The 26888-nt window shown below is 38.7% G+C and overlaps 4 protein-coding genes across 6 annotated transcripts; 2 read left to right on the forward strand and 2 right to left on the reverse strand.

The window, feature by feature from the left end:
* The first annotated feature begins 6827 nt into the window (after positions 1-6827).
* LOC111021918 (tetraspanin-2) lies at positions 6828-14379 on the forward strand. Of its 2 annotated transcripts, XM_088127754.1 has the most exons (10): positions 6828-7079; positions 7156-7541; positions 7616-8359; positions 8620-8717; positions 8813-9285; positions 9366-9510; positions 9863-10206; positions 10368-10962; positions 11153-12029; positions 13814-14379. In XM_088127754.1, exons 9-10 carry the CDS (start codon positions 11532-11534, stop codon positions 14123-14125), a joined length of 810 nt encoding a protein of 269 aa, XP_087983880.1. In that variant the 5' UTR covers positions 6828-7079; positions 7156-7541; positions 7616-8359; positions 8620-8717; positions 8813-9285; positions 9366-9510; positions 9863-10206; positions 10368-10962; positions 11153-11531; the 3' UTR covers positions 14126-14379. The 2 variants fall into 2 exon arrangements, with proteins under 2 accessions (XP_087983880.1, XP_022154738.1); XM_022299046.2 differs by lacking the exons at positions 6828-7079; positions 7156-7541; positions 7616-8359 and having other exon boundaries at positions 8520-8717.
* Positions 14337-16336, reverse strand: LOC111021917 (S-adenosyl-L-methionine-dependent methyltransferases superfamily protein). The gene is made up of 8 exons (XM_022299045.2): positions 15884-16336; positions 15690-15757; positions 15432-15579; positions 15258-15338; positions 15075-15161; positions 14906-14991; positions 14690-14810; positions 14337-14603 (listed from the first exon to the last, which is right to left on the reverse strand). Exons 1-8 carry the CDS (start codon positions 16130-16132, stop codon positions 14526-14528), a joined length of 918 nt encoding a protein of 305 aa, XP_022154737.1. The 5' UTR covers positions 16133-16336; the 3' UTR covers positions 14337-14525.
* Positions 16337-17067: 731 nt separating this feature from the next.
* Positions 17068-18925, reverse strand: LOC111021915 (nucleotide pyrophosphatase/phosphodiesterase 1). Its single transcript, XM_022299042.2, has one exon. The coding sequence runs from the start codon at positions 18923-18925 to the stop codon at positions 17486-17488; it is 1440 nt and encodes a 479-aa protein (XP_022154734.1). The 3' UTR covers positions 17068-17485.
* Positions 18926-18980: 55 nt separating this feature from the next.
* On the forward strand, positions 18981-24572 carry EER5 (proteasome family protein). Of its 2 annotated transcripts, none has more exons than XM_022299044.2 (14): positions 18981-19121; positions 19248-19561; positions 19644-19780; positions 19928-20021; positions 20091-20180; positions 20915-20980; positions 21406-21495; positions 21621-21677; positions 21852-21913; positions 23376-23463; positions 23618-23694; positions 23776-23850; positions 23984-24089; positions 24173-24572. In XM_022299044.2, the coding sequence occupies exons 2-14, from the start codon at positions 19394-19396 to the stop codon at positions 24302-24304; spliced, it is 1242 nt and encodes a 413-aa protein (XP_022154736.1). In that variant the 5' UTR covers positions 18981-19121; positions 19248-19393; the 3' UTR covers positions 24305-24572. The 2 variants fall into 2 exon arrangements, with proteins under 2 accessions (XP_022154736.1, XP_087983879.1); XM_088127753.1 differs by having other exon boundaries at positions 19655-19780.
* The last annotated feature ends 2316 nt before the right edge of the window (positions 24573-26888 follow it).

Consider the following 26888-nt stretch of genomic DNA (forward strand, 5'->3'; position numbering starts at 1 on the left):
TTCCTTCGAGGCAACCTATATTTAGGGACAATGGTTCCTTCGAGGCAACCATACTCCCTTTCATTTACTACTTGCCATATCACCAATGTATATTAAAAATGTTCTAGGGTCCATTCCTTTCAATTTATTGTGTAAATGAAAGGTAGTATGGTACTCTCGTAGTACCCAAAATTTTCCTCTATTGTTGTATCCGATATTTAGGGACAAAGGATCTATTGATGTAACCGATATTTTGGGACAAATGGATCTATTGATGTATTTGATATTTAGGGACAATGGTTCCATCGAGGAAACCAATATTTCGAGACAATGGTTCAATTGAGGCAACCAACTTTTTAGGACACATGGTTCCATCGAGGCAACCAATGATAACCTATATTTCGGGACAATGGATCCATCGAGACAACCAATATTTGAAGACAAATGGTCTCCTACAAGCAACCAATATTTTTGGACAATGGTTCTATCGAGGAACCAAATATTAAGGGACAGATAGTAGTTCCTTTGAGGCAACCTATATTTCGGGACAAACAATTATATCGAGGTATCCAATATTTTCCTTCAAGGCAACCTATATTTAGGGACAACGGACAATGGTTCCTTCGAGGCAACCTATACTTATGGATAAATGGTTCCATCGAGGCAATCAACACTGCGAGAGGTATCCAATATTTAGGGACAATGATTCCTTCAGAAAAAACCTATATTTCGGGACAAACAATTTTATCGAGGTATCTGATATTTATGGACAGTGGTTCCTTCAGGCAACATATATTTCATTAACAAAGGATCATGCTAGTCAGGACTAAATAAAAATGTGACCAATCTAAAAACAATTTATAATCCATGGCATACCATTTTAAAAGCATATAGACAGGACTAAATAAAAATAAAGTGAAAAATAATCCAAAACTACCAAATAAAAAAAGCAAAACAATAAAACAGAACGTTATAGGAAAAAAAAACATTTCAATGTCGGAAATCTTCAAACAACACATGCTCGTCCATCAATTTTTTGCTGGCATTCAGATCATTAAACAATAATTCTCCACTGAAGTCTACAAAATAGTAATGTCCATGAAGTTCAGAATATAGAAAGAAAAAAAAATGGTTATGTAGTTAAAAGGCATTATTCGTTCCAGCAGTCAATCTAATTTGGAAAAAAGAACTCCGTAGACAGAACCACTAAATTGATCAAAATTCAGGAAGAAAACAGAACACCATTATATTCAAGGATGTCAGAATTGGGTCGTGGATAATTACTATTCCCGAATGAGATGGAGGTATACTTACACTTCGAAAGGAAATCTGAAGAAATATAAAAGTGCTCCGATCTAGAAGGCAAAGTGAGTCTATGGGATGGATAAATCGCGCACCATCTCGCAGTCACAACCGATCAAATTTGCCAGACAATCGGGTCAGAAACCCTAGATAGTCCTCCAGAGCACGCTCAAAAGAAGGAGTGAATATAAACACAACCAGATACCAGATGACCAAGAACGCGTCGGCAGAAGATGATGAATATTTCATCAACGGAGAAAATGAAAATATATATCAGATATCAGATGGCCAATTACGCGTCGGTGGAAGATGATGAAGATTAATACGTGATGGAGAGGTAGCCATGGCGTTTACTACAAATAAAACTTCATCGAGAACTGGATCCAAATCGCCATGCGCTGGTTAGGGTTTGTACGAGAGCGTGAACGGAAGTCGTTTTGGACCGGGCCCTTACGCAGAGAGGATATTAGCGCGATTCCAACGGTCGGTCAAAATGTCAAAGATGACAGCTCATCTCCGTAGGATCACGCAATCTGTAACCCGTCCGTCAAAGATATTCAAACAAAATCTTTTCTAAAGGGGTTAAACATGATATTTGTTAATTATTATTCTTTGTCCTTATTTTTTTCGAGAAATACATTAAATTTGATTGACTAGCTCGATGATACTTTATTCGAGAATGTGACCAAACTTCCACATTGGCTAGGACAAAGTATCACCGAGCCTCCCATCCCTTTTTATTCTCAAGCACGTTATACTAACCAGACACCACTCCTTTTCACACAAGCATACAGCTATCTAATAGATCAAAACATATATCACACCATAGACAGAACAATTTGATTAAAATTTGAAATCAACAAAGAGAAGAGAAAATGAAAAAGAAATCCAAACCTCTCATTTTGTCTTTGTTGCCTACAAATTCTATATTTCTAGCACACCTCGGCACAGATTTCTTTCACCAGGACTGCCACCAGGTGGAATAAATTAACTTTCTTTCTTCTTTCACATGTTGATAGAGAAAGAAAGCAGTACAATTAAAAGGAAAAAGAGAAGGAAAGGGAGTCTAGGAAGAAGGTAGAATTGATTTAGTACGTACCGATGAATGATTAGTATGGTTCAATTTTCTTTTCCAATTTCTAATGGTTTCCAAGGGAATATCCTCCAGAAAGTCACAATTAAACCTGCAGTGTGTCAGAGAATTTCAAACGGTTAGTTTCTTCTAGTTATTAATAGACAAAAGAAACAAAGAATCTTGACTTACAAAACATTTCTTGGAGCTTGGACACTGTCAACATCTGTCCACAAAAGTTGCCTCGTTTTCTCATGGTAGTCTCCACATCGTTGTAGTGAGAACTCACAAGAGGGTAATAAAATCGCCCTATCAAAAATTGACCCGATGGAAACCTATACGAATTAAGAACTAAAAAGAAAATGCATAAGAAATTCTAAGGTACCGAATCGACAGATCAAGAGTTTGTGTTGTGACGATTAGCCCTCATTGCGAAGCAAAAACCAACTGCCAATAATGTGCCGGTAGCCTACGTGTATGAACTCACTCTAGCCTCTGTTCATGAAGGTGTCGGCCTCGAACACGAAGAACAAAATTCTTTGATAAAATGTAACTTAATTGGAAAAAAAGAATTCCAAATACAATAATAAAGATAACCCAATCTAATAACAAAATAAAAGGCTAACACTAAAAATAGAAGAACCCTATCCCACCCCAACCAACTTGTTGTACTCCAAAAAAAAAAACAGAACCAATAGAAACAATAACAGTTTCTAATGACTAATTTAATCTATACTACAATACGACCAATTTAAAAACAATTTATAATCAAAAGCAAATAAACAGGAGAAAAGTTAATAAAGCAAAAATATAATCGGGAACACATAAAAAAAAATTCTAACAAAAACTACCAAATAAAAAAATAAAACAATAAAACAGAACAAACCATAACATACAATGTAAAATTAGCAGAGAAAAAGGAATGTCTAATCAGTCATCATATTTGGATCTGATATAACTTAATTTCACAATCCCATTTTATTGAGAAGCTATGCACTTGTGATAGGTAGACATGAAAAGCTATGGAGTTGTGTTGGAAGGTTGGTGTATCCAAAACTAAGCAAAATCGATCAAGCATTGTTTATATTTGAAAATAGAAAAAAAAAAAAAGAGTATTATAGAGCAGTGTCCAATGAAAAGAAGCCAACTATCGCACGCGGGCGAGGGTGAACGGGCGCACAAAACCCACACGAACGAGGGTAGACGGGCGCACGCAACCCACTCACGCAGGCGGGCGAGGGTGGACGGGCGCACGCAACCCACTCACGCACCCGGACTCTGGTGGACGGGCGCACGCATCCCACTCTCGCACGCGGGCTCCAATGGACGGGCGCACGCAACCCACTCACGCACGCGGGCGAGGGTGGACGGGCGCACGCAACCCACTCACGCACGCGGGCGAGGGTGGACGGGCGCACGCAACCCACTCTCGCACGCGGGCTCAAGTGGACGGGCGCACACATCCCACTCTTGCACGCGGGCTCAAGTGGACGGGCGCACGCAACCCACTCTCGCACGCGGGCTCGGGTGGACGGGCGCATGCATCCCACTCTCGCACGCGGGCTCGGGTGGACGGGCGCACGCATCCCACTCTCGCACGCGGGCTCCAGTGGACGGGCGCACGCAACCCACTCACGCACGCGGGCGAGGGTGGACGGGCGCACGCAACCCACTCACGCACGCGGGCGAGGGTGGACGGGCGCACGCAACCCACTCACGCACGCGGGCTCAAGTGGACGGGCGCACACATCCCACTCTCGCACGCGGGCTCAAGTGGACGGGCGCACGCAACCCACTCTCGCACGCGGGCTCGGGTGGACGGGCGCATGCATCCCACTCTCGCACGCGGGCTCGGGTGGACGGGCGCATGCAACCCACTCTCGCACGCGGGCTCGGGTGGACGGGCGCACGCAACCCACTCTCGCACGCGGGCTCGGGTGGACGGGCGCACGCATCCCACTCTCGCACGCGGGCTCGGGTGGACGGGCGCACGCAACCCACTCACGCACACGGTCCCCGGTGGACAGCAGATACTCATCCTTCAAATTTATGCTGGCATTCAGATCATTAGACAAGAATTCTCCAGTAAAAGTCAACAGAAAAGAGAAGTTCATAAAGTTCAAAAAATAGAAAGCAATAAATGTTATGTAGTAAAAATGCATTATTTATTCTAGCAGTTGGTTTAATTTGGAACATGTCTCTAATTATTCCAAAAAAGTTAGTTAGAAAAATATCGCAGATTATGACAACTAAAATTTTATCGCAACTTGGGAAAACAGAACCAATATAGTCAATGACAGAGATAAAAACAAATGGAAAAAGTACCCGTATCATTTTTGCGACAGAATACTAAATGACATAGATAACAAATCAACAAAGATGCCATTACTAACCTGATGGTCGAGGAAAGAAGTTCAGGACGACCAGGACAACCAGACCTCAGGAATTTTACAGCGAAGTTGGTGGGACACATCTCTGCCCAAAAGAAACGATGTGAGATGAAAAACAAAAGAAAACAAAAAATAATAGAAATAGAACAATGGGAACATAAACGGAACGACACGAAATAAGTCCAAAAAATAGGGATGAATTACCCGGGAAACAACGACATTGTCGTACGTACACCGTCGCCGTCGAGCCCATGGGAAAGTCGGTGGCCATCGGCCTGAATCTGATCGCGCATGAGTCAGGTACCCATCACATGCCTCCTTCCGCGCGACGATATGCATCCCAACACCGACCTTCTCTTCCCCGAACACCTTGCCATTCAAATCTCCGGCCGATCTGGAGATTGAAAATGGGGAGAATCGGTGAGATTTCGAAGAGTGGAATAAGATTGGCGACTCGATTTGCTCCGAAGAGAACAGCAGAGTGAGTAAGGTTCACGCATTTTTTTGTCGACCGACGCGAGGGAAAGATTTGGAGGCGATTCCAAGTTAGGGTTCTCCTTTCATCGCCTATCTGTTCCCGCGTTCTCACCGGATCGATAACTGAACCACGAATGTGAACTCTGAAGTGACGATCTGGGAGCGGGAACGGAAGAGAGCGAATTGACGCCAAAATGTACCGTTGCCGAATGTCCAGCCTGCGTGAAGAACAAGCCAACTAAATATTTAATATTTTAAGTATTTTAAATTTCAAGTAAAAACAGAATGGGCCGGAAGCAAGCAACCGGCCTGGCCCAACCAAATTTTGAAAATGTAGTCCACTATTCAGGGATTAGATCTCTACGGAGTATAAAAATAAGTAAATAAACTGGAATGTATTCAAAATAAAAATAATAAATACATAATTAGCTGTTTAATTCAAAAGGCACTAATAGTATAAATAATACTAATTAAATACTTCCTCTAAATATTTTTTAATAAGATACATTTTGGTTCACAACAAGAAAAGGCCATAAATTAGTCTCTATAAACTTTTTAAAATTATATTGATAAACTATCTGATACGTACTCAATTTTTAATAAAAATAATAAGACAAAATGATGTTTTTGTTTATGGGGTAAAATAGTTTACTCCATACGTTTGAAGATAGATTTATATTTGGTCGCTGACTTTAAAAAACCTATCCATGACCTTTATAAAACAATTATGAATGGTCATTGGAGCAAAATTTTGTAAACTTTATTTTTCACTTTAAATTTTAATGAATGTTGTAATATTCTTAAATTTTAAAAAGTTAATTTGTTTAATTTTGATAGGTTTTCATATACATATTTGTCTAATATATTTTGCATTAAAGAAGTAGAATAATGACAAAAACATCTATCAATATAATTTATTTAGTTAAATTTTACAAGTTTTAGTGAAGTTATTAATGATATGCACCAATCAAACATAATTTTGTACCGATCTTATTTGTATTAAATTGGTGAATTTTTTTAATTATTTAATTTATTTGTTGTCCATATCACTTGACAAACAAATATAAATTGAATAGACATAATTAAATGAAATTGAAAGTTGGAAGTGAAAATTCAAACAAGATTACTGGTCAAAGTGATTTATTTTCCCTGAAAGTTTTACCTACGATCCATTAAAAGGTATAGTATTTTTACACTACCATTTTTAAGTGTACCCTAAAGAATTATCATTATTATTTTTTGGGATAAACCCTAAAGAATAAATTATAAGTATTTAATATTGAAAACACGTCAAATACTTTTTTTTTTGCCGGGAAAAATGTTAAATACCTATACAATAGAATTAAATTAAAAGAATAAAGAAAAATAATTTACAGCTCAGATCCAATCCAACCCGAAACTCAAAATGACAGCTTTGATTGTTGACTTGGTCAAAATATTTTCTCAATCTCGCTGGCAATGATCTGTCACTCTCAGTAACGTAACGACTCGACCGTTGGAACTGCGCGCGCATTCGACTCGCACTGGTCTACGACGGTCATATTCGTGCTACTCATATCTCTATAAAACCCTAACTACGGTCTTATAAACACAATCGGGAGACGTTTCCGGAGAAAAGAACGATTGCCGTGACGAAAGGATCAGAATCGTTCGTCTTCTCTCTCTCATTCTGTCAATGTCTTCTCCTCCTCGTCTCTTAATCGTTTTCTTCCTTTGATATTTCATATTGAGTAATGGCGGCGTCTTCTTTGTCCCACATAGGAAGCGATTTTCTTTTAGTATTGCGAAAGTCGCGCTTCATCCATATAAACGGATGGTTGAGATCAAGAAATTTCGCTAGTTCCAATTGTTTGGGATTGGTAAGTTCATAATCTTTCATTTTCTTTTGCTTATTTGGTGTTACCTAATAATAATTTGGTCTATTCCGCTTACTAGGGTTTTTAATGGATGCGGCGATGAATGAGATCAAGACATCGAAAGGTAAAGAACCTCTATCTGACGGATTAAGCGATGAGAAGTTACTTACATTTGAAGCTGCATTATTTGATTATGTTTTCGTGCAATGACCAACTCCTCTGGGACTGATAATCCGAGAACTGGAAGATTGCGGACGTGGATCAGGATTCACCACAATCTTACTGGTCTCCAACGGTCACATTCGTATTTCTACATCTCTCTATAAAACCCTAACTACAGTGTACAGCTAATAACACAATCGGCAGATGTTTCCGGAGAAAAGAACGATCGCCGCTGTTCATCCATTTAAATTAAACAAATGGTTCGAGGGCGATAAATTTTGCTAGTTCAAGTGTTTGAGATTGGTAAGTTCATAATCTTTCTTTTTCTTTCGCTTGTTTGGTATTAAGCATTAATAATTTGGCATTCTGCTTAATAGGGTTTTTAATGGATGCGGCCATGAGTGAGATCAAGAAATTGAACGGAAGAAATGATTTCCGTCTGTGGCGTGAAGAAGTGAGAGCATTATCAGATTCTCAAGGATTACTCGAGACATTGAGAGGTAAAGAAGTTCTGTCTGACGGATTAAGCGATCGCGAAAAGCAGCCTCTTATGAGTAACGCACTTAGCGTTACACAATTGTCATTAGCGGATGAAATTCTGATTGAAGTTGTTGATGAGACGTGTCCGGCAAAGCTATGGATTTGACTTGAAGATCGAGTGGAAGTCGAGGATGACGATCAAGCTTTACTTCTTTTGCGTTCTCTGCCACCTTCGTATGGTCGTTTTGTTAAGACTATATTGAGTGAAATAGCCTTGTGTCTGTCGATATTGTTAATGCTCTGCTTTGAGAAGATGGGGAAATGAATTAGAGGGAGCGGTTCAGTTGTACTTGCAATGCAAGAGGTAGAAGTAGAAACGAAAACAAGAACTAAAGTGAGAGGCAAAGCTGTTGACGAGAGTGTTATTCTGCTGGGATTGACATATTTTCTGAAGCTCACTCTTTAGGATTATCTGAAGTTCGGTTGATAAAAATTTTTGAAGTGTGTGAATTTTTTTAACACCCCTAAGCAAAACATCATTCATTTTTTTTCCTCTCCACATCACTTCTTACCTCTAACCTTGACATATCGATGGAGCACTTTGGGATGTTTTTGAGCACTTAGGGTTGCTATATGTTCCGGTAAGTATTAGGTAAATTAACTGATTTTTATTATGAGTTGTCTAAAAGATACAGACATACAAGGATTATGTATGAATATAACTTTTTTTTTTCTTTTTAACATACAAGGAATGTTTGTCTAAAAGTTGCACTTTCACTTTTTCACGTTTCTGTTTTACATTATTGATCATAACTAATGCCAATGTCCTGCTCTTACCCCTGTTCTCCAGTCTGAGTTCTTGCTTACTACTACAACTTCTTCATTCCAATGTGCTTTGCAGGTTATACAAGTGGTTATTAATACGCAGCTGACTGTATCTTATATAAAAAAGTTGTTGGAGTAGAAATTTCATCGCCATGGCCCCAAAGGAGAGATGTGGTTTGTTTCTATGTCATTATCCCTTTCTTCGAAATGTTTATTGCAACCGGCTTCTTCTGCCTTCCTAACCTATTTTTAACTGTGTCCAAAACTAGGCCTCAAATCTTCTTGCACACAGCAAAGTCTTGATCAAACAGGCGTCCTTGCAAGACCTGTAAACGGTATGCTCGGAACCAAACCAAATTATTTATTTTCATTACCTTCTGTAGGCGGGATGATTTTGCAGAAAAAAAGAGGTGCAATTTGTTCAAGAGCCAGCCATTGGGGTTGCGAGGGTTCAGAGGGGGTTCCATCTTGAGCTACTATTTTTCTTACAGATTTAAAATGTCGTTCAACACCATCCTTCAACGGCATTAGAAGCGTGAACTTGGAGTTGAATGAAATTGAAGACGAAGTTGGAAGCAATGAACTATGGATTCAGTGTCACGAATCAAAGAGGCATGCTAGTAATTTGTGGAAGAATAATTTATAAATCAAGTTTGATAATTCTTAGTATGGTGGCATGATGCGTATATGTTTGTCATCGATTTAAAGATCATGGAATGGGTTGAATATGAACTTTCATTGGGTACTTATTCTATTCCTCTGTAAATTAATTGTTACATCTCTATGTACATTTATTAACCTTTTTACTCACAATGCAAATAGGTGTTTCCCTACTGGGCACATTTATGTTTGTTCAAGTATGAAGATGGATTTTTGATGCCTTTGGGGCGACATGGATTCCAACACTTTCTCATGGAAGTCAAATTTATACCCGAGGCAATTTTTTCCCTTTGCATTTGAGGAAAATGTGAGTTGATGCAATTTGTTTATGCAGTGAAATTTAATAGTCTTTTTTTCTTTTAATTATTTTTTTTTCAATTTTTAAAAAATAGGTTATCTAATATTTTCTTCCACTTTTAATTTAATAGCTTGAAATTTTTTTTAACGAAATAAATAAGTTTTTATGCAACAGTGTTTCTGTTTCTCAAAGTTTATGTCTCTTATTTACGTTCACATGATTCTTTTGCTGCTTCTTTGTCATAAATGGGTGTCTATGTTTAGTAAAAGAAAATTTGAAATTAAAATGATATTGAATGCATCATTTAAACTGAAATTGCCTGTACTTGTAGAACAATTTACAAATGTTCTTGACGTTGCAGGCATTTCATGTGGAGCCTCTTGATTCCTCGAGTCTAGAAGAATTTCAAAATGTTGAGCAACAACCTGGTACATGTTGCGACTATTTCAAGTTATATATTTAGGAAAAAAGAAGAAAAGAAAATTTGAAGAGAAAAAAAGGAGGAAGAAGGAAGAAAATATCGAAGAGGAGAAAAGTTGAAGGAAAAAATTGATGGAAAAAACTTGAAGATGCCCGAGAATAGAAAAGGAAGTTTGATTACTTAGAATTTCCATTACGCATATTGTTCAGTTTGCCTTGAAGATAAAATAACAGCATAGAATTTGCTGATACTAACACAAAGAATTAATAGGTCGGACTTCGGAGGTATTCTTTAATTTCCTTTTAAGCTCTTTCTGCTCTTGCTCCATTTTTAGTGCTTGTTTCATACCGTACATTCCATTTATAAACTTATGCTATGATCCCAGTTTTTTAAATATCGTATCTGTGATTCCAACCCGTGAAACAATTTCTTTTGCCAAGGGCAGGCAAGAAATGCATCATTTCACTCGTTCCATCATCGGTCCAACGCAGCCCACCACATCTGCAGCTCTTGGAGCTCAAGCAAGAAACTTGGAGGAGATGCACTCCCACTCTGGCAAGACAGATTGAGTGCAGTTCTGCATTTTCAAATCGGAAGCCTGTTTCAGAAGCAAACCAATGCACAGCCAATTCATAAAAGTTGGCACGCCAAATCTGTTGTACGCCTCGAAAAGCAAGAGAATAGAATTCGAGGCAAAAAGAGACAATAAAAAGAGATGACCCAGAGTAGGTTAGAACTTAGAAATTGAATGCTATCACAAAAGGTGGAAGAGATCGGGGAGGAAGCTTATAAGGAGAATCGTCGGCAGCAAAAAGGAATAAACCCAAAAACTGCCAAATTGGGATGTGGGAAGTCCAGAATAAAGTCAGAGAGTCTGAGCACATGGTTGCCCGCTGAACGAATAAACTTCCAATTTCCAACTAAAAAACAAGGCAGAGAGAAGAGTCTGGCTCTCAGTGTGTCTCTTTTGTTCATGCTCTGCCCACTACCACTTATCCTTCTGCCAGAACAATCTCTTTCTCAGAGGCAATTTTGATAAGGTACGTAGAATCAAATTACAAAAGCCATCATACTCATTGTTTTAACTCTCTTCGAATTAATTTGGAACTAAGTTAAAATATAAAAAAGTGATCTGTACACTGTAAAGTAAAGAAAAAGAGGAATTCAACTGAAAAATGCTGTTCGTTTGAGGTTGAAATTCTCCCACTTATTTTATTTATCCTTTTGAAGGAAAAATGAAGCTGGATCATCAAAAGGCAAAATAGTGCCACGTGGGTGGACGCTGCAACTTTTTGGGCAGTGTGAGAGTTGTCGCAGGGAATGAGCTATAACACCTAGAGACGACGTGTCGTTCCACTCGCAGTCGCTTTTCCTTCATAAGCATGACACAACCAACCAAAATCTTCTAACTTCCACACACCAGAAGGGGAAGGAAGACTCGGTGAAGAGCAATTGTGAACTCAAATATACACCCGGAAGCTCAATTATCTCCAAATCAAATTCCCTCTTCCTCCACAATTTTCTTTCTGAATTCTATTTCCTCTCAGAAAAAAGGGGAAGAAAATTCCAACCCAGAGACTGGAATTGAGAGAGAGAAGAAGAAACAAGGATGGGTTTAAGCAACAACATCACAGCAATTGTGAACTTCCTGGCTTTCCTCTGCTCCATACCCATAATTGGCGCCGGAATTTGGCTAGCTTCGAAGCCAGACAACGGATGCATCCACTTTTTCCGGTGGCCGGTGGTTCTCCTCGGCGTGCTCATCCTCCTCGTCTCGTTGGCCGGCTTCGTCGGCGCGTACTGGAACAGGCAAGGCCTCTTGGCATTTTACCTCTTCTGTATGGCTCTACTGATCGGCCTTTTCCTCGTCCTGCTTGTCTTCACGTTCGTCGTCACGCGCCCCGACGGCAGCTACACCGTCATGGGCCGGGGATTCAAGGAGTTCCGGCTCGACGGATTCTCATCCTGGCTTAAAAACCATCTCACCAATTCCGGAAATTGGCCGAAGATAAGGACGTGTTTGGCGGAATCCGATGTCTGTCCCAAGCTTAATCTGCAATACTTCGCCGCCGATCAGTTTTTCGCGGCGGACATCTCGCCTCTCCAGGTCAGCTCCTTCCTTCTTTACTTTACTATACTCATGGCGTATCGCTTTATTTTCTTACAAAAACTTTTATAAAAAGATGATTTTATCTTCTCTCTCTGTATTTTCTTGGAATATACTCCAAGGGTTTCTGTTTGAATTAAAGATTTCTGAAGGAGGAGAATTCCTTGCCATTTTAGAGACATCTTTTACAGAAATAGATCGCAGCTTTCTCCAATACACGTTTTAGCTTTTGGGATCGTAATCCTGGCCCCGTGGGTCGGTTGTTTAAAAATAAAGAAAAGTAAAAAGATAATAAAATTGTTTTAATCTTTTTATTTTTAAATGTTTGGTGGCTCTCATTTCATATCAGCTGGAATATTGCACTCCCATGTTTTTGTCCGTATTTTGAAAAAAGAAATAACATTGTAATTTAGAATTTTCGGATTTTTGTTTTTCAAGCCTTTGAATTTAAAAATATTTATTATCTCATTAAAAAAAATTATATAAAACCACCCCATCTCTTATCTTTTCTCCAGCATTAGCATGTGACTTGTTGACATTGGGTGTCCCAAGTCCCAACGACTTTTGGGGTCAGGAATTCTCCGGTATTTAATGATGATTTTCCAAATATATTCTTTTTTAAACAATAGTTTCATTTGAAAATTTAATCATATCGTTGACCATTTTGAACACTTGACGTAAAAACTCGAGTCTTTATATCTATAATTTATGTCATTATTTCTAACTCGTTTGAAAATATTTAACAATTAAAGTGTAAAATGCAGAGAATAGGGGTGTGATTCAAAGTTTCACCTTTTGTTAGAATTCTGAAAAATCCTACAAATTTTATAAGTAATCAGAACATTCCCATGGGTAAAGTTAGGTAAACTGAGATATGAAACAGGAGAACCCATATCAATTGAGAAATGTAGTTTGGATGAAAGAAAAAGATTTTCCATAGTTCTTACTTTTAGACATTATCAAGGGGTGTACTTTATCTTATCTAGATGGGCTATTCTTTATTTTTCTTGGGTTCACTTCGTTGGAGCTAACGCTTCTGGTTCTGGCTCCATCTAAAAATATGAATATTTTAAAAAATGTGACTTTCAGGTGTGTAAGCGCTTAGATTTTGATTTCAGAATATCGTATGCTTAAATTTGAACTTTCAGAATATCATATTTTTAATTGTAAACTTTAGTTCTAACTTTCTTCTAAAGCCCTGGTTAAAGTGGGGCTCTTCAACATTTGTTTTGGTGGTTGTGGATGTGACCAACCACAGCCTTACTAGGACAAAGCAGGGGCCCAAATTTTGGTAAATTTTGTAAAAGAAGTGATTTGGTATAGCCTAATAAAATCTAGAAATCCCCCTTTTCATTGAGTGCCATTACAGATTTCATAATTCAAAAATAAAGTGGACAGCTCAGATCTCATTGGGGACCCTTTGATTCCAAATCAATCAAATTCAAAATGGTTAAGATTGCAACAAAAAATGGTTGATATGGGTGCCAGCTAACCAGTCCATTATGACTAATTGTTTAAGAACAAATTGGTCTCTGTTATGACTTTCCAACTCTGACTTTGCTCTTTTACACTCACTCATGACTCTGCCAGATCCAACTTAATTGGTCGTCCATCTAGTGTTTATTCGTAGGTCTGAATCCCTTCCCTCATTTACTTTGCTGAAGATCAGACATGTCGTCATGTCGATCAGGAATCAAATGCGTTACTATGAGTTGTAGGTTCGAAAATGTGGGTTGAAGTTGGAACTTAAAACTTACTTGGTTTTAACTGTGTATGTGGTACAGTCAGGGTGCTGTAAACCTCCAACAGCCTGTGGGTATAACTTTGTGAACCCAACACTGTGGCTGAACCCTGGTGACCCAATGGCTGACCCAGACTGCTATCTTTGGAGCAATGACCAGACCCAGTTGTGCTACAATTGCAACTCTTGCAAAGCTGGTCTCCTGGGGAATCTCAGAAAAGAATGGAGGAGAGCAAATGTGGTTCTCATTGTCACCGTGGTGGTTCTGATTTGCGTCTATGTAATCGGCTGCAGTGCCTTCAAGAACGCACAGACCGAGGACCTCTTTCGTCGTTACAAACAGGGATGGATCTGATCTTGTTTGTATCCCCAAACACAACCTTGTTTTTGTCGGTTCTTTATTCCTTATCCTCTCTTATTAGGACGTCTTTATGTCACCCGTGTATATTCCTTTGTTCTTTTCATATCTAGAAGTCCCAGGCTGTGTAGAGTTCAAGTTCTATGATAGCAGAACCAAGTTCTGGAATTGGTTAATATAAATATTTTTTAATTTGCTTTGCCTCAGATAAGAATAAAAGTCCAGTGATCATAGCATCTCAAATATCTAAAGATTCTTGTTTGAAGCTTGGTTACATGTAAATATGCAGTTCAAACTGCAGATTCTGGAATCGGTTCTCGAAAACTAGCACATTTAACTGGCTGCAGGAACAAATTGCATTCAGTTCAGTTGTCAGATCATCTTCCTCGTTGTACGTTCAAGCTGTCGATAACTTTCTCGAGTATACAATGTACATGGGATCAGAACGTCCGGGGTTAGGAGATATATCCACAGCCTGAAGAGAAGTGAAGAAGGTATCTCAATGTGTAATTCTTAAGCATTGACCTATGGTTGGCTAAAGAATCAAAGGGTTTCCCATACCTCAGGAGGTTCAAATCCACCGGCGTAGCGGAAATACGACCCAACAATCATAATGTGGTCTGCATCTCCAGTCGATGTCCATATAGATATCGCTTTTGTGAAAAAGCAACGGTTCGAAAAGCTGAGTAAACAATGAAGTTAGAATACTTCGAGACTGTGAAGACCCATCCCATCATTCAACACGGGATGGATCTTAGGCTTGTATAATAACCTCACCTCATTATGGCAAGTCCACCAGGTTTAAGAACTCGGCTCATTTCCTTGAAGACGCATAGAGGTTTGGTGAGATAATCGACACTGACCTGCAAGACAAGTTGTTGAGAATTGTTGAAAAAAGATTGTTGAAAAAATAACCATGAGTAGCTGTATCAGAGCTCGAACATACGACGTTCGTGATCACATCAAAGGAATTATCGTCAAGCGGGAGTTTAGGATTCAGATTCAAGTCTTGCACTATGTACTCTGTCAGAACCTGAATGAACAAAAATTGCAGGAAACATGAATCCTGTGGGTAATTCAACAATGATCTGATTATAGATTATTCAGGCGTTAAGAAGAGTCGAAAAACCGGATTGCGCTTGAGCTCTTCCTCGTTCATTCCCATCCCAACTACTCTTTCTTGCTTGTATCCTGCTGGAAAATGACTGACCTACACATAAAACCCAAAAGGGGGAGATTATCAAACTTCTCTTTCTACATGATTCGTGAAGAAAAATTTTCAAACTCCCAGAAATGGGCTTACCCAACTGCTGCACATATCCAAAATGCTAACTCCAGGTGTATTGCTTGGGGGAAATACCTCCGAGTAGAATTTGGTGAGTGCAGCAATGGCTGGATCATCAATGTGGGTGACAAAGCGTGGGGATTCATAGAAGAACGAATCCGGTGTCCTGAGAAATCGTTGTATGTTCATCAACATCTGATGTAACTCCAAATCTAGAGCGAGTGAAAAGAAAAGGTTGAAGAAGAATAATGAAAGGAAAAATTTGAGAGTTCATACTCGTCAAAGCGCTGGAAGTCCTCGTCCCTGAAGGGAAATTGCTCTGGCCACTCCACGTTCTTCAAAATCTTTAGACACAGAGCGAATCAGACAAATTATCTCTTCCTATCACTCAAATTCTGAAGGATCCTCATAGTGCTAAGTGTTCTTCCATTTGGAAACAAGAAAATTGAAGTTGGGGCTCTGTAAATTACCTCTTCGACAGCATTTCTCTGCCTGGCAGAGGCAATGAAGGATTTGGCGGGGCCGAGTGAACCGGACATATTTAGGAACTGTACCCAGAAGGAAATTCCGAGGCCTAATATCAAACGCCGCCGCGGTTTTCCTCCGGAGCTCCACCGCTTGAGGCTTTCCGCCGCCCTATTCGCGGACCATACGGCGGAGGGACCGCCCGTCAGAACCGGTACCCGCCGGGGGAAATTGAGGCCAATTCGATTGGCCATTTTCTTTTTCTTTCCCAATTTAGGCTTAACACGTCACTATAGAAGATTGAGTTCGACGGGCAATCCGAGAACGGCGCCGTTTCTGCAGTGGTGGGTGCTGGGTGATCTGTTTCCTTACCAGTGATGGTGCATGGATTTACGTGGCCATCCTCTGCTCAGTCGTTTTGCCCATATTCTTATTCGGTTACTTTCCAACTTTTCCTCCCCCACATAAATTAAACATGAAATAATAATAATAATAATATTAAAGACGGTCAAATTCAAAATGATTCCTGTTATCTGAGTAATTATAAATTTTTCAACGAAAGCTGTATTTGCATTTTTTTAAAATGTTATATTTGCATTAACCCTTTCATACCGAAAGAAGATTTTATTTACAATTGTCACTTTTCAGTAGAAAATTTCACAATTTTTATAAGAATATAGATCAATATTCATATTTTTAACAATATTTTCGTGACCTATAAACCTTTGCCTTTCCTAATTCGTTTTCTATTTTTTATTATTAAAAATTAAGTTGAGAAACACAACTATCACCCATTCCTTTACTTTGTTATACAATTACTTTTCATAAACATTATAAAATTCAAGGCTAAATTTTATTTTTGAAATTTGGCTATGTTGTTTTCAAGTAGTGAAAAATTTAATATTACACAAAAAAAGCATTATTTTTAAAATATAGTAAACTAAAAAGTTATTTTTTATCAAATGACAACTTATTAGCATCTGGATTTTTGATATTAAATCCTGCTCGATGGGGAGGGGGAAAAACAGATGAAAAGCCAAGTAGGAAAAATCACCAAGGAATCCAAAAAAAGACATGTCCAAGGAAACATGCCATGGCATCATCAAAAGCTAGCTATAAGAACCACTGTGATCAGATGCGACGGAAAGACAAGATGGGATTCAAGAGGACAAGACTATAAACAGGGAGATTAAGATAGGAATTATCTTAGATATCTGCCAACTGATCAGAGTTTTTTAACATGACAACCCTGCAGATGAAGAAGAACATGTATAAGAACATGATCTATAGAGACTGCAAGCTCTTATTCTACACCGATCACCACAATGTAATCAATCTCGCAGGATTACCATACAGAAACATATAAACAAGTGCTAGAAGCCACTGGCAACGGATGGATTTGTGCCCACAACAAGAACTGATCATGAGCAATCCATCCCAGACAAAAATAATGTTTTTTCTACAATGTAGATCGAGGTCAACAAATTCTCGAGAACGTGAACATCTACCTTGGTGACGTTCGAAATAAAGCAATATGATTGTACGTCCAACTCGTCGAGGTTCTCTTTTCAGCAGCTCGTAAAACGTGGCAATGATGTACTAGGATTCTATGCAGAATGCAGGAGAATAGATTTGGGAAAAGATGCAGAACCATTGTTAGGAGCAGGTTTAATGTTGAGAATTGAAGTAACCAAGTTGTAAATCTGAACATTTTCAAAAGATGGAACCTTCCTGCCCTTTGCAAACTGTGGACCGTGGCCAACGAAGATGGTTCTCATGGAAAATATGGCATTGTCATACCCATGAGCGCCTCCACACTCCTTCTTATTACTCCTCTTCATCTCCACCTTGAATCCCTCTTCGAGCAATCCGATCACTGGCGGGATTCGATCGCTGGCACTGTAATGAAGCCGAGATGGAAGCTCTTCCTTGACATACAATTTCAACTTCTTCCCATTCTCAACTTTCCCAGATTGCAAAGCTTCATTCATTTTCATAACAACATCAGAAGGTGAAACATCAGGAGGTGGACGAATTGCCAGAAGAGGAGTTGTTGATTGAACCCAACTTTCTGGAATCACAATCCATGGAGCCAAATCCTCAAGAATAATCAGCTTCTTATCACAAGTCCCAACCATCCCATGATCCCCTACCAAGATTATGCTAACATCCTCAAAAACCCCTCTTTCTTCTAAGCCAGAAATGAGCTTCCCAAGCATCCGATCAATTCTAGCTACAGCGTCAGTGATTTGGGGATCATCAGGCCCAACCTTGTGGCCCTGATGATCCGGGTCCTCAAAATACAGAGTCATAAACACAGGAATTTCCTCACTGGGCAAGTCAAAATAGTGCAGAATCGCATCCACTCGTTCCTCAAATGGAACTGAACCATTATAATGATAACAAAACCCTACAGGGCAAGACCACGAGCCTTTGGTTACCTCAGCGCCGACCCAGAAGACCGTCGCCGCCCTGAGCCCTTGATTCGCCACCGTCTCCCACAGCGGCTCGCCGAGCCACCACTTAGAGTCGTGATTGGCCATCGTGAAGGCGTCTCCGGTCACCGGATCGAGAAAATGGTTGTTGATTATGCCGTGATATGCCGGGTAAAGGCCAGTGACGATCGAGTAATGGTTGGGAAACGTTAATGTCGGAAAAACGGGAATCAGACCCCGTTCGGCCTCGGTTCCGTTCGCGATCAGACGGTCAATGTTGGGGGTCGAGGTCTTGAATTGATACCCAAATCGAAACCCATCGGAGGAGATCAATAGAACCACCGGATGTTTCAGCTTGGAGAGGGAGCGGGCGGTGGAATTGACGCCGGAGGCGGCGGAGAAGAAGAGAAATGCAAAGGCGGCGGCGGCGGAGAGGGCGATGCAAGTAACGAGAATAAGGGAGACGACGAGAATGCTGGTTTTGTGAGACGGATCTGAAGAATAGGCATCGGTGTCGAAAGAGAGCAAAGCGGTGGAAGGGCTGGAGGAGTCTTGTTCCTGATCCGTCGCCGGAATTTGCTTTGACGGCGCCGGCTTAGACTCGGGAGCCATATCGGAAAAACCAGGTCCTACACTTTGGTCTTGTTCCAGTTGTAGCGGAATTAAGAATATCAGGATGACGATGGTGAAGGGTTATTGTCAGCAGCAGCAGTTACGAAAGTGTTACCTTCAAACGGTTAGGTATAAGGTATGGCTATGGCGTATGGGCTGTGTTACCAACAACTTACCAGAGCCAGAAGCGGAAGCTGTAAGTAATCGGCAGGAGAGATTAACGAACAAAACATTTATTTATTTTTAGTATTGCTTTGCTATTGATTGATTTAGTCAAATTTAATTTTATTAATATTATATAAATATATTTTTACGAGACTAGATTTATCGTGGGCTTGGTCGAAGAAAATTAGTGCAACATCCAAATTGGGCCGATCCAATAAACTAGGCCCAGAAAAGGAAGGATGAGAGGCAAGGAGCAGCAGGGGTCGGGAGAATCGCTGGGAGAGTTGCAGCAGAGGGAGGGCAATGGCGTACCTGAGCATGGGCGAGGCACATAGAAGAATCACAGAGTATCTCAGTCGCTTTTCAGACTCTGTTGCGTCTCAAGATGGAGCTTCCCTCAAGTCTCTCCTATCCCTCTCCTCCAATTCCCCCAATCTTCTCGCTCTCGCCGACTCTCTCAATGTTTTCCAGGTCCTCTCTCTTTCTTTCTCTCAAGTTAACAACAGCAGTTAATCGTCGGTGAACTGTAAGTTTGCGGATTGGTTTTTGACAGGATGCCAATAGATTGATCAGACAGTCTGATAGATATTCTCAGTTCGGAGAAATTTTGGTGAATTTCTTTCGCGCACTGCAGAGTTACCGTATTGGAAATTTGCTTGATGCTTATCAAGCTTTTGAGAAGTCCGCCAAGTATTTTTCTCTCCCTCCATTCTATTTTAATGGACTTGTTTATGTATACTATTGAATGCAGTCCGAGTTGGTTCGGTTGTGCTTGATTGGTACTTTAGTTTTAGTTTGAAATCGTGTAATTGTGCTTTTAATGGTGGAACTTTCCAGCGCTTTCACTCAGGAATTTCGGACTTGGGATTCAGCTTGGGCGTTGGAGGCACTGTATGTAGTTGCTTACGAGATTAGGATTATTGCAGAGAGGGTATGATCTCGGGTCTTATTTAGAATTTTATTCGTTTTTAAGTGATAAATTAGGCTTCTGTATCTGCAGGCTGACAGAGAGCTGGCTTCCAATGGAAAATCGCCAGAAAAGTTGAAAGGAGCTGGTTCGTTTCTTATGAAAGTGTTTGGGGTTCTTGCCGTATGTTTCTTTGTTCAAACAATTTTTTTCTCGCAGACATGTTTATGATACTTCTACTACGTTATTTATTTCAAAATGACCGATTTTTCACTTCTAAAATTTCCATGTGAACAAAAACATTTTTCTTCAAACTGAATTTTGGATGCGCGTCCTCCCATATACAGCTCGAGACGATGGATTGAGCACTTTCATCAGTTTTACAACATTAGATCCCTTGATCAAATAATTGTTTCCCATTTCAAGTGTCTGTTTGACCTATTAATGGAAATGGTATTGCCTATCAATGTCTGTTTGAACGTTGGACCACATGTGAGAGACTGTATTAAGAATACTTAAATGATGAAATTCATATTAGCCTGAACCTTGAAATTTTGGGATTAGTAATGATTAAACATTAGTAAAATTGGATTAGCATTTGTGTTTAAGTTTAGTTATTCTTGGTTTCTCTGGACATGTTAGTGTGGCAAGATTAACCAACCACAAATAGTTTCTATTTCATTTTCCGGATTTCCTAACTATCACAGACCAAAGTTAGAGCAATGTCTTTCAGCAAGTTTATGCTGGAGAGGTATTTCCCCCTTTTTAAACTAGTAAACAATTTATTTTATGGTAGGTAACATGGACCATATAGTTAGTTGACATCATGTTATTTAGAATGAATTATCAAGTATTATGCAATGCTTTAGATTTGTGATTCTTCTTGCTTACGCAAAATTTTCTTGATTGTATTTTAGGGAAAAGGCCCTAAACGTGTTGGAGCACTGTATGTGACATGTCAATTGTTCAAGATATACTTTAAGGTAACAAATGTGTTGAATATATTGAATTCTGAAGTCAAAAACTGTAATCTTCACACTCGTTTGATATGCTTTTTCTCATTGGTTAGCATTAGATGGTATCTGGTCTAAAAGCTGAGAGCATGATTGCAAGATAATGATTTTGATTTTTGAAAAAAATAAAAACCTTAATTTGTCATAGTGCACGTTATCCATTTTATTTGAGTCAATGATGAATAGATTCAACCTGCCGTATATCTCTGTAACAATGTTATCTTGCCACAATGTTGATATGATGGAAATTATAAAACCGTAATTGAAGAATGTTTCTGTTTAGTATAGATTGAAACACAGGACTTATTGCCACTTTTGTAGAAATCATTATTAGACGCTTAGCTTACTTTTCTTTATCTAGTTACATAACGGTGAAGTAACAAATCTGATTGCAGCTTGGTACTGTGCACCTATGCCGTAGTGTGATAAGGAGCATTGAAACAGCTAGAATATTTGACTTTGAGGAGTTTCCTAAAAGAGACAGGGTCAGAATTGATTTTGGTTGCTTACATTTTCCCCCTGAATTGCCCTCATCCTTCTGTGAAGGATGATATGACCATAATAGTTTATTTTATAAAATCTGACTAAAGTATATGTGTTATACATACAGGTGACCTACATGTATTATACAGGCCGTCTGGAGGTTTTCAACGAGAATTTCCCTGCCGTGAGTAATTCTTGATTAATGCAACTGTATCTGCATGAATTTTTCACTCTGATTGTTGCCAATCTTTCTAGCATGTCATTTATCCTTACTATGTATACTTGTGATTTGTAAATAATACGTGAAGCCTCTTTCCTTCTTTCTTAACCCCTTTTACCGAATCCCTTCTGTGAGCAGGCTGATCAGAAGTTGTCATACGCCTTAATGCATTGCAACCCTCAAAGAGAGGCTAATATAAGGTTTGACTCAGGTGTGCTTGCTGCATATAATTTGCATTTTCCTAGACAATTATGGATGGATCAGGATTACTGTTTTTTTCTTTTTTCTTTTTAGGGGGTTGGGGGGGTTGAATGTTTAATATTTTCCCAAATGATAATTAACGGCTCATGCATCTTCTTGTAAGAATATTAGAGGAAAGATTCTCTCTACAAGGGGCTTGTGACAGGGTGAACTCCCCCCATTCCTTTTCACTAATATTTTAGTGGACTTTTCTCCCATCGTATGTAAGCTTGCAACACCACTAGCTCTTATTGAGGATTTCCTCTAAATGGTAATCATCACTCTTACACCTTTTGGCTCTATTATTGAAAGCATAGAGAGGAAACTCCACAAATGGAATAACTCAATATCAAAGGATGGTTATCTTACTCTTGTTCATCAACTTTTACCAATTTTCCCACTGGCCCTCATAGTATATATCTCTATTAACTTTGCCCAATAAAGTGGCAAACGCTTTGAAGAGGCTTTTTAGAGACTTCCTATAGGACGATGTAGGACCTAAGGTTGTTATCCCTTTTGATTAATTGGAACTTGGAAGAAGGTCCAAAGCACTATTAGAAAGGGAGTTTCGATAGTAGCAACATCAAAATGAGGAACCACCCTCTTGCAAAATGAAAATCGAGATTCTCTATCTAGAAGTTGGCCCTTTGGAGGAAAGCCATTGCAGCCAAATGTTGAATATGGTACCTTTCACTTTGATTTTTAGCTGAGACATTCTCTCTTTCTTCCTCTGAAACAAAGGGACTTTATTTACAAGAGACTTTCTGAAACACACACTCTCTCTCTCTCTTTCTTCCCCTAAAAATATCCTCAAACAAAGGGACTTTATGTACTAGAGAATCGAGGTTAAAGTCAGCTATGGACATCCTACCAACTTTTTAGGAGTTCTTTTGGATTGGCCTAGACCGCGATTGCTACTGCCTACCTTTATCTCTTAACCTATCAGACCTTTCCATAGATTAATGATTTTTTGAATTATGCAACTTTCAATTGGTACCTGGGTTTTATGAGACTTTTTGGGGATACTGATACAGGAGATCTTCCCCTTGCTTTTTCAATGGAGTTGTTTCTTACCCCAACCTCCCAAAAAAAATTTTAGAAAAAACAAAAGAAAGACATACCATTTTATTTTACTATTTTTGGCTGGATGGGTTTCAAATACGTACATTTATTCCTTGAGAATTTGACAAACATAAATACCCCTCTTCTTATTAGAGCTTTATACTATAGCTTACAACCATGCCTGTTTAATATTCCATGTCTGTTTAAATATTCTTATTTGTATGGGCTCACCATTTTAGATTTTATGTATAGTTGTTTAGATGCATTTGGTTGTCTACTATCAAGTTACCTTTTGAATAGTTCTGTTTAGGATGTGAAAGTGAAGGAAGTCTTACCTAAGTCGCATTAATTTTGAAACAGAATGATATTAAAGTATCTCATACCTGTGAAGCTTTCTATGGGCATCTTACCAACAAATTCACTTCTCGGGAAGTATAACCTTTCTGAGGTACGGCATGTTTTTACAAATGTTTACTGTCTTCACTCTCTTAGTGAAAGCTTTCTGGAACATAATGCTATTTATGCGTCATATCTATATTTTGCATGGTTGGTTTTTGCATGTGCACCATCTAAAAAAGAAACCATCATGTTTTTACTCACAGTATGCAAATGTTGTGCAAGCTCTTAAAAGAGGTGATCCAAGGCTTCTGCGACAAGCTTTACAAGAGCATGAAGATCGGTAAACCTATCTTTTCAAATCTTCTTGTGCGAGAGATTTTGGCCAAGGATGTAAAACTCAGAGTTTTCTTTGTTCTTGCAGGTTCTTAAGATCAGGGGTGTATCTTGTCTTAGAGAAGTTGGAACTTCAAGTTTACCAAAGATTGGTGAAGAAAGTGTAAGCTCAACGTTCATGTACTTTGTTGCCTGATAATTGATTAATAGCTCAGATGAATCCACGGGCTCAATAGGCGCCTCCTGCTGCTGCTGATTATTTGTTCATTATTTCTAATTCTTTACATTCTCTCCAGCTACTTTATACAAAGGCAGAAGGATCCAAACAAAGCCCACCAGATAAAATTAGAAGTAATTGTAAAAGCTTTACAATGGTTGGAAGTAGACATGGATGTCGATGAGGTATTCGTTTCTCCATCTCTCATGTTTGATAGTTGACACCCCACCCCACTGGTGTCGGTCTCATACTGCTGTTAAATTTGCAGGTAGAGTGCATAATGGCCATTCTAATAAACAAGAATCTCGTGAAGGGGTACTTCGCTCACAAGAGTAAAGTTGCAGTGGTGAGCAAACAAGATCCTTTTCCTCGATTAAACGGAAAACCGGTTGGTTCATGAACTATTTTAACAAGGTTGTTAGCCATCTGTCTGCTCATATGGTGCTGGTCGATTTTTCTGTAGCTCTTTTCTATGACGTAAGGTATCAACCATAGACTTGAATCGAAAGTAATAGCACTTTGTAATAGTGGTTGGGTGACACAATAATATAAATTTAATTAGTTTAGTGTCTATCTGATAGAGCTTTTGTAACATTAATTAATTTAAGGGATTCAGGAGCTCTCTCTCCTTTTGAGACATTACAAATCTATTTTTTGTTCTTTTGTTATCTAATGTTATTTTTTCATCTGTAGAATCTATTTTCGTCCTTATATGGTGTTCGTTTATCTTTATTTGAAAGGTAAATTAGTAATGAGTGAAAGATATTTCCTTTAAAGATTCCACGTCATGTTTTCCAAAATATTCTCATCTATAGTTTATTAAAAAAGAATAATCTATTCTTGGTTCTCAAGAAGTTTCAACTACCCATTTTTTTTGCACATCTTACCATTGATGTCAAACGTATCTAAATGTTCGGTGTCATCAATTGATTCCAAGCTGTATATAAACATAAAAAAATATAATTAATCAATCATCAATATTAATCTTGATGGAAGTGAAAAGAACATTATTAATTAAAATAATATCGAGATTCACAAGTGAATTATCTCAATAAAGGCGCTCACTTTTTGAAAATAAAAAAATTCCCTTCTATATCTCAAAACAGGGTCGGTGGCAAAATCCAGAATCTAAATGGAAACTTAAAATCAAATACCATTAGTCAATTGAGCCTTCCATTAGCCACACCAAAATCTAGATAAGCATTACAGATTTCATTACTCTGCCAAACATAGCGTTTGAAAAGAAGGAAAAGTAGTTAAACCATGAAACAATGCCGAAGCATAGGAGTCTAAAAGAGATCAGAGTTGTCCAAATGGAAGCACATCAAACAAGAATACTTCTAACAGAGACCTGATAATGCAGACAGAAGAGCAACACATTAAGCAAAGGACCTACCAAACAGCAACGAAATGAATGTTGTATGAGAATGAACCTGTCTTTGCCAACATGTGGCCAAGCCAACTTAACATGGCATTATTTGAAACATACAACCACATGCAATATTTACTAAACCAAGGCAAAAACATTTACAATTGCATGGTGAAAAAATTGCTCGCTACATTAATGACACACTCTGTATGAAGGATTAAATTTTGCTACATGCATATGTGGTTGTAAGAAAATAGAGTGGGGGAAGTAAACCGGATTGCAATTTGAGGAAGTGACAGCTTCCATCCATTGAATATAAGGGCATGAATCAAAATCCATCTGATTCAAACTAGGCAGATTAATGTACATGCATTCTTTTCATGTCAAATTATGGTGCCATGCAAGCAGAAATGCATCCTTGGTTGTATGAATCCCATTTTTCATTAGGGAAGGGGAGAAATGTACGGAATTTGTGGTGGAAGATAATAAATAACTGGTATACAAGGACAGAATCGGGCTACCAAAGATTTCCCTGAGAAAATATACATTATTCAGTCTTGCTTGTCCTCTTTTCGGAAGTGTTAATGCATTGGTTGCTTGCAAGGCTAAGGAAAGTAAAAATCCAGACAGACATGGAATGGACAAACGCATGAATCAAACCATAGGTTAAAAGTTATGTTGTACCTTCTTCTACCCTTTTATCTAGCAAGGAGAATAAGAGTCCCATCCCAATAATTATTGCAACTTTCAGACCTAAAAAGAGGATTTGAAAGTGCAAAACATGATAGTTTAGTTAATTAAAAATTAAAAAATGACAGAACATGTAAAAGATTGAACACCGATTCCACTATAATGCTCATTGATGATGATGGCTTGTAGAGGATGAAATTACATCGGCAAGTGGTTCTTGAGAAAAAATTTCATCAGAATTCTCTGTGGTTTGATCATTTTCTCGTTGATGATATCCAACTTGCATTGGTTTCAGAGGTATCTCGATTCTGCATATATAAGTGCATAGTCTAATAATCATGCATTGGCCAATTAGATAGTAGTAGTTCATGCTATGCATACATCATATAACGGTGCATGGATTAACTAGAGTATGGCTTATTATCAAGAAGAACTAAAAATGAAGAGACTCACTTTCAAGACTGTCAAGAAGTTTAAGTTGCTTGGATCCCTCAATTGCCAAGTTCAAGTTGCTTCATTGAGATCAAATGAATATATAACTAGTTTTAAGAAAGTAGAACAAAAGCTGTTTAGACCAGAATTACCTCTTCAATGGAAACCTTCATTTCCCCTTCATGGACAAATGCATAACTGTGAGTCTGTGACCTCCCACCAGATCTAGCATCTGATTATCACCTGATTCCCACTCTGGCTGTCATCAATGTTTTTACAAGATTTATCATTCTTTGCGTCTATGTTATCAAGCTCTTTACTGATTATAACTTTACTCAAGTTTTCTCCTCCAGCTTGTTTCTTTTTTCACTCCAACTTTAGTGATTAGCTAAGCCTCATAAAATCATCCCATCTAAAGCCTCGATAAAATTGAGTTTCTCTTCCTTCATCTTGATACAGGCCAAGATAGGACTTGAGTTTTCCATAGGATGTT

Source organism: Momordica charantia (genome assembly GCF_013281855.1).
Source record: "Momordica charantia cultivar OHB3-1 chromosome 8 unlocalized genomic scaffold, Mcharantia_2.0 BLBB01000008.1, whole genome shotgun sequence".
NCBI classification, from domain to species: domain Eukaryota; kingdom Viridiplantae; phylum Streptophyta; class Magnoliopsida; order Cucurbitales; family Cucurbitaceae; genus Momordica; species Momordica charantia.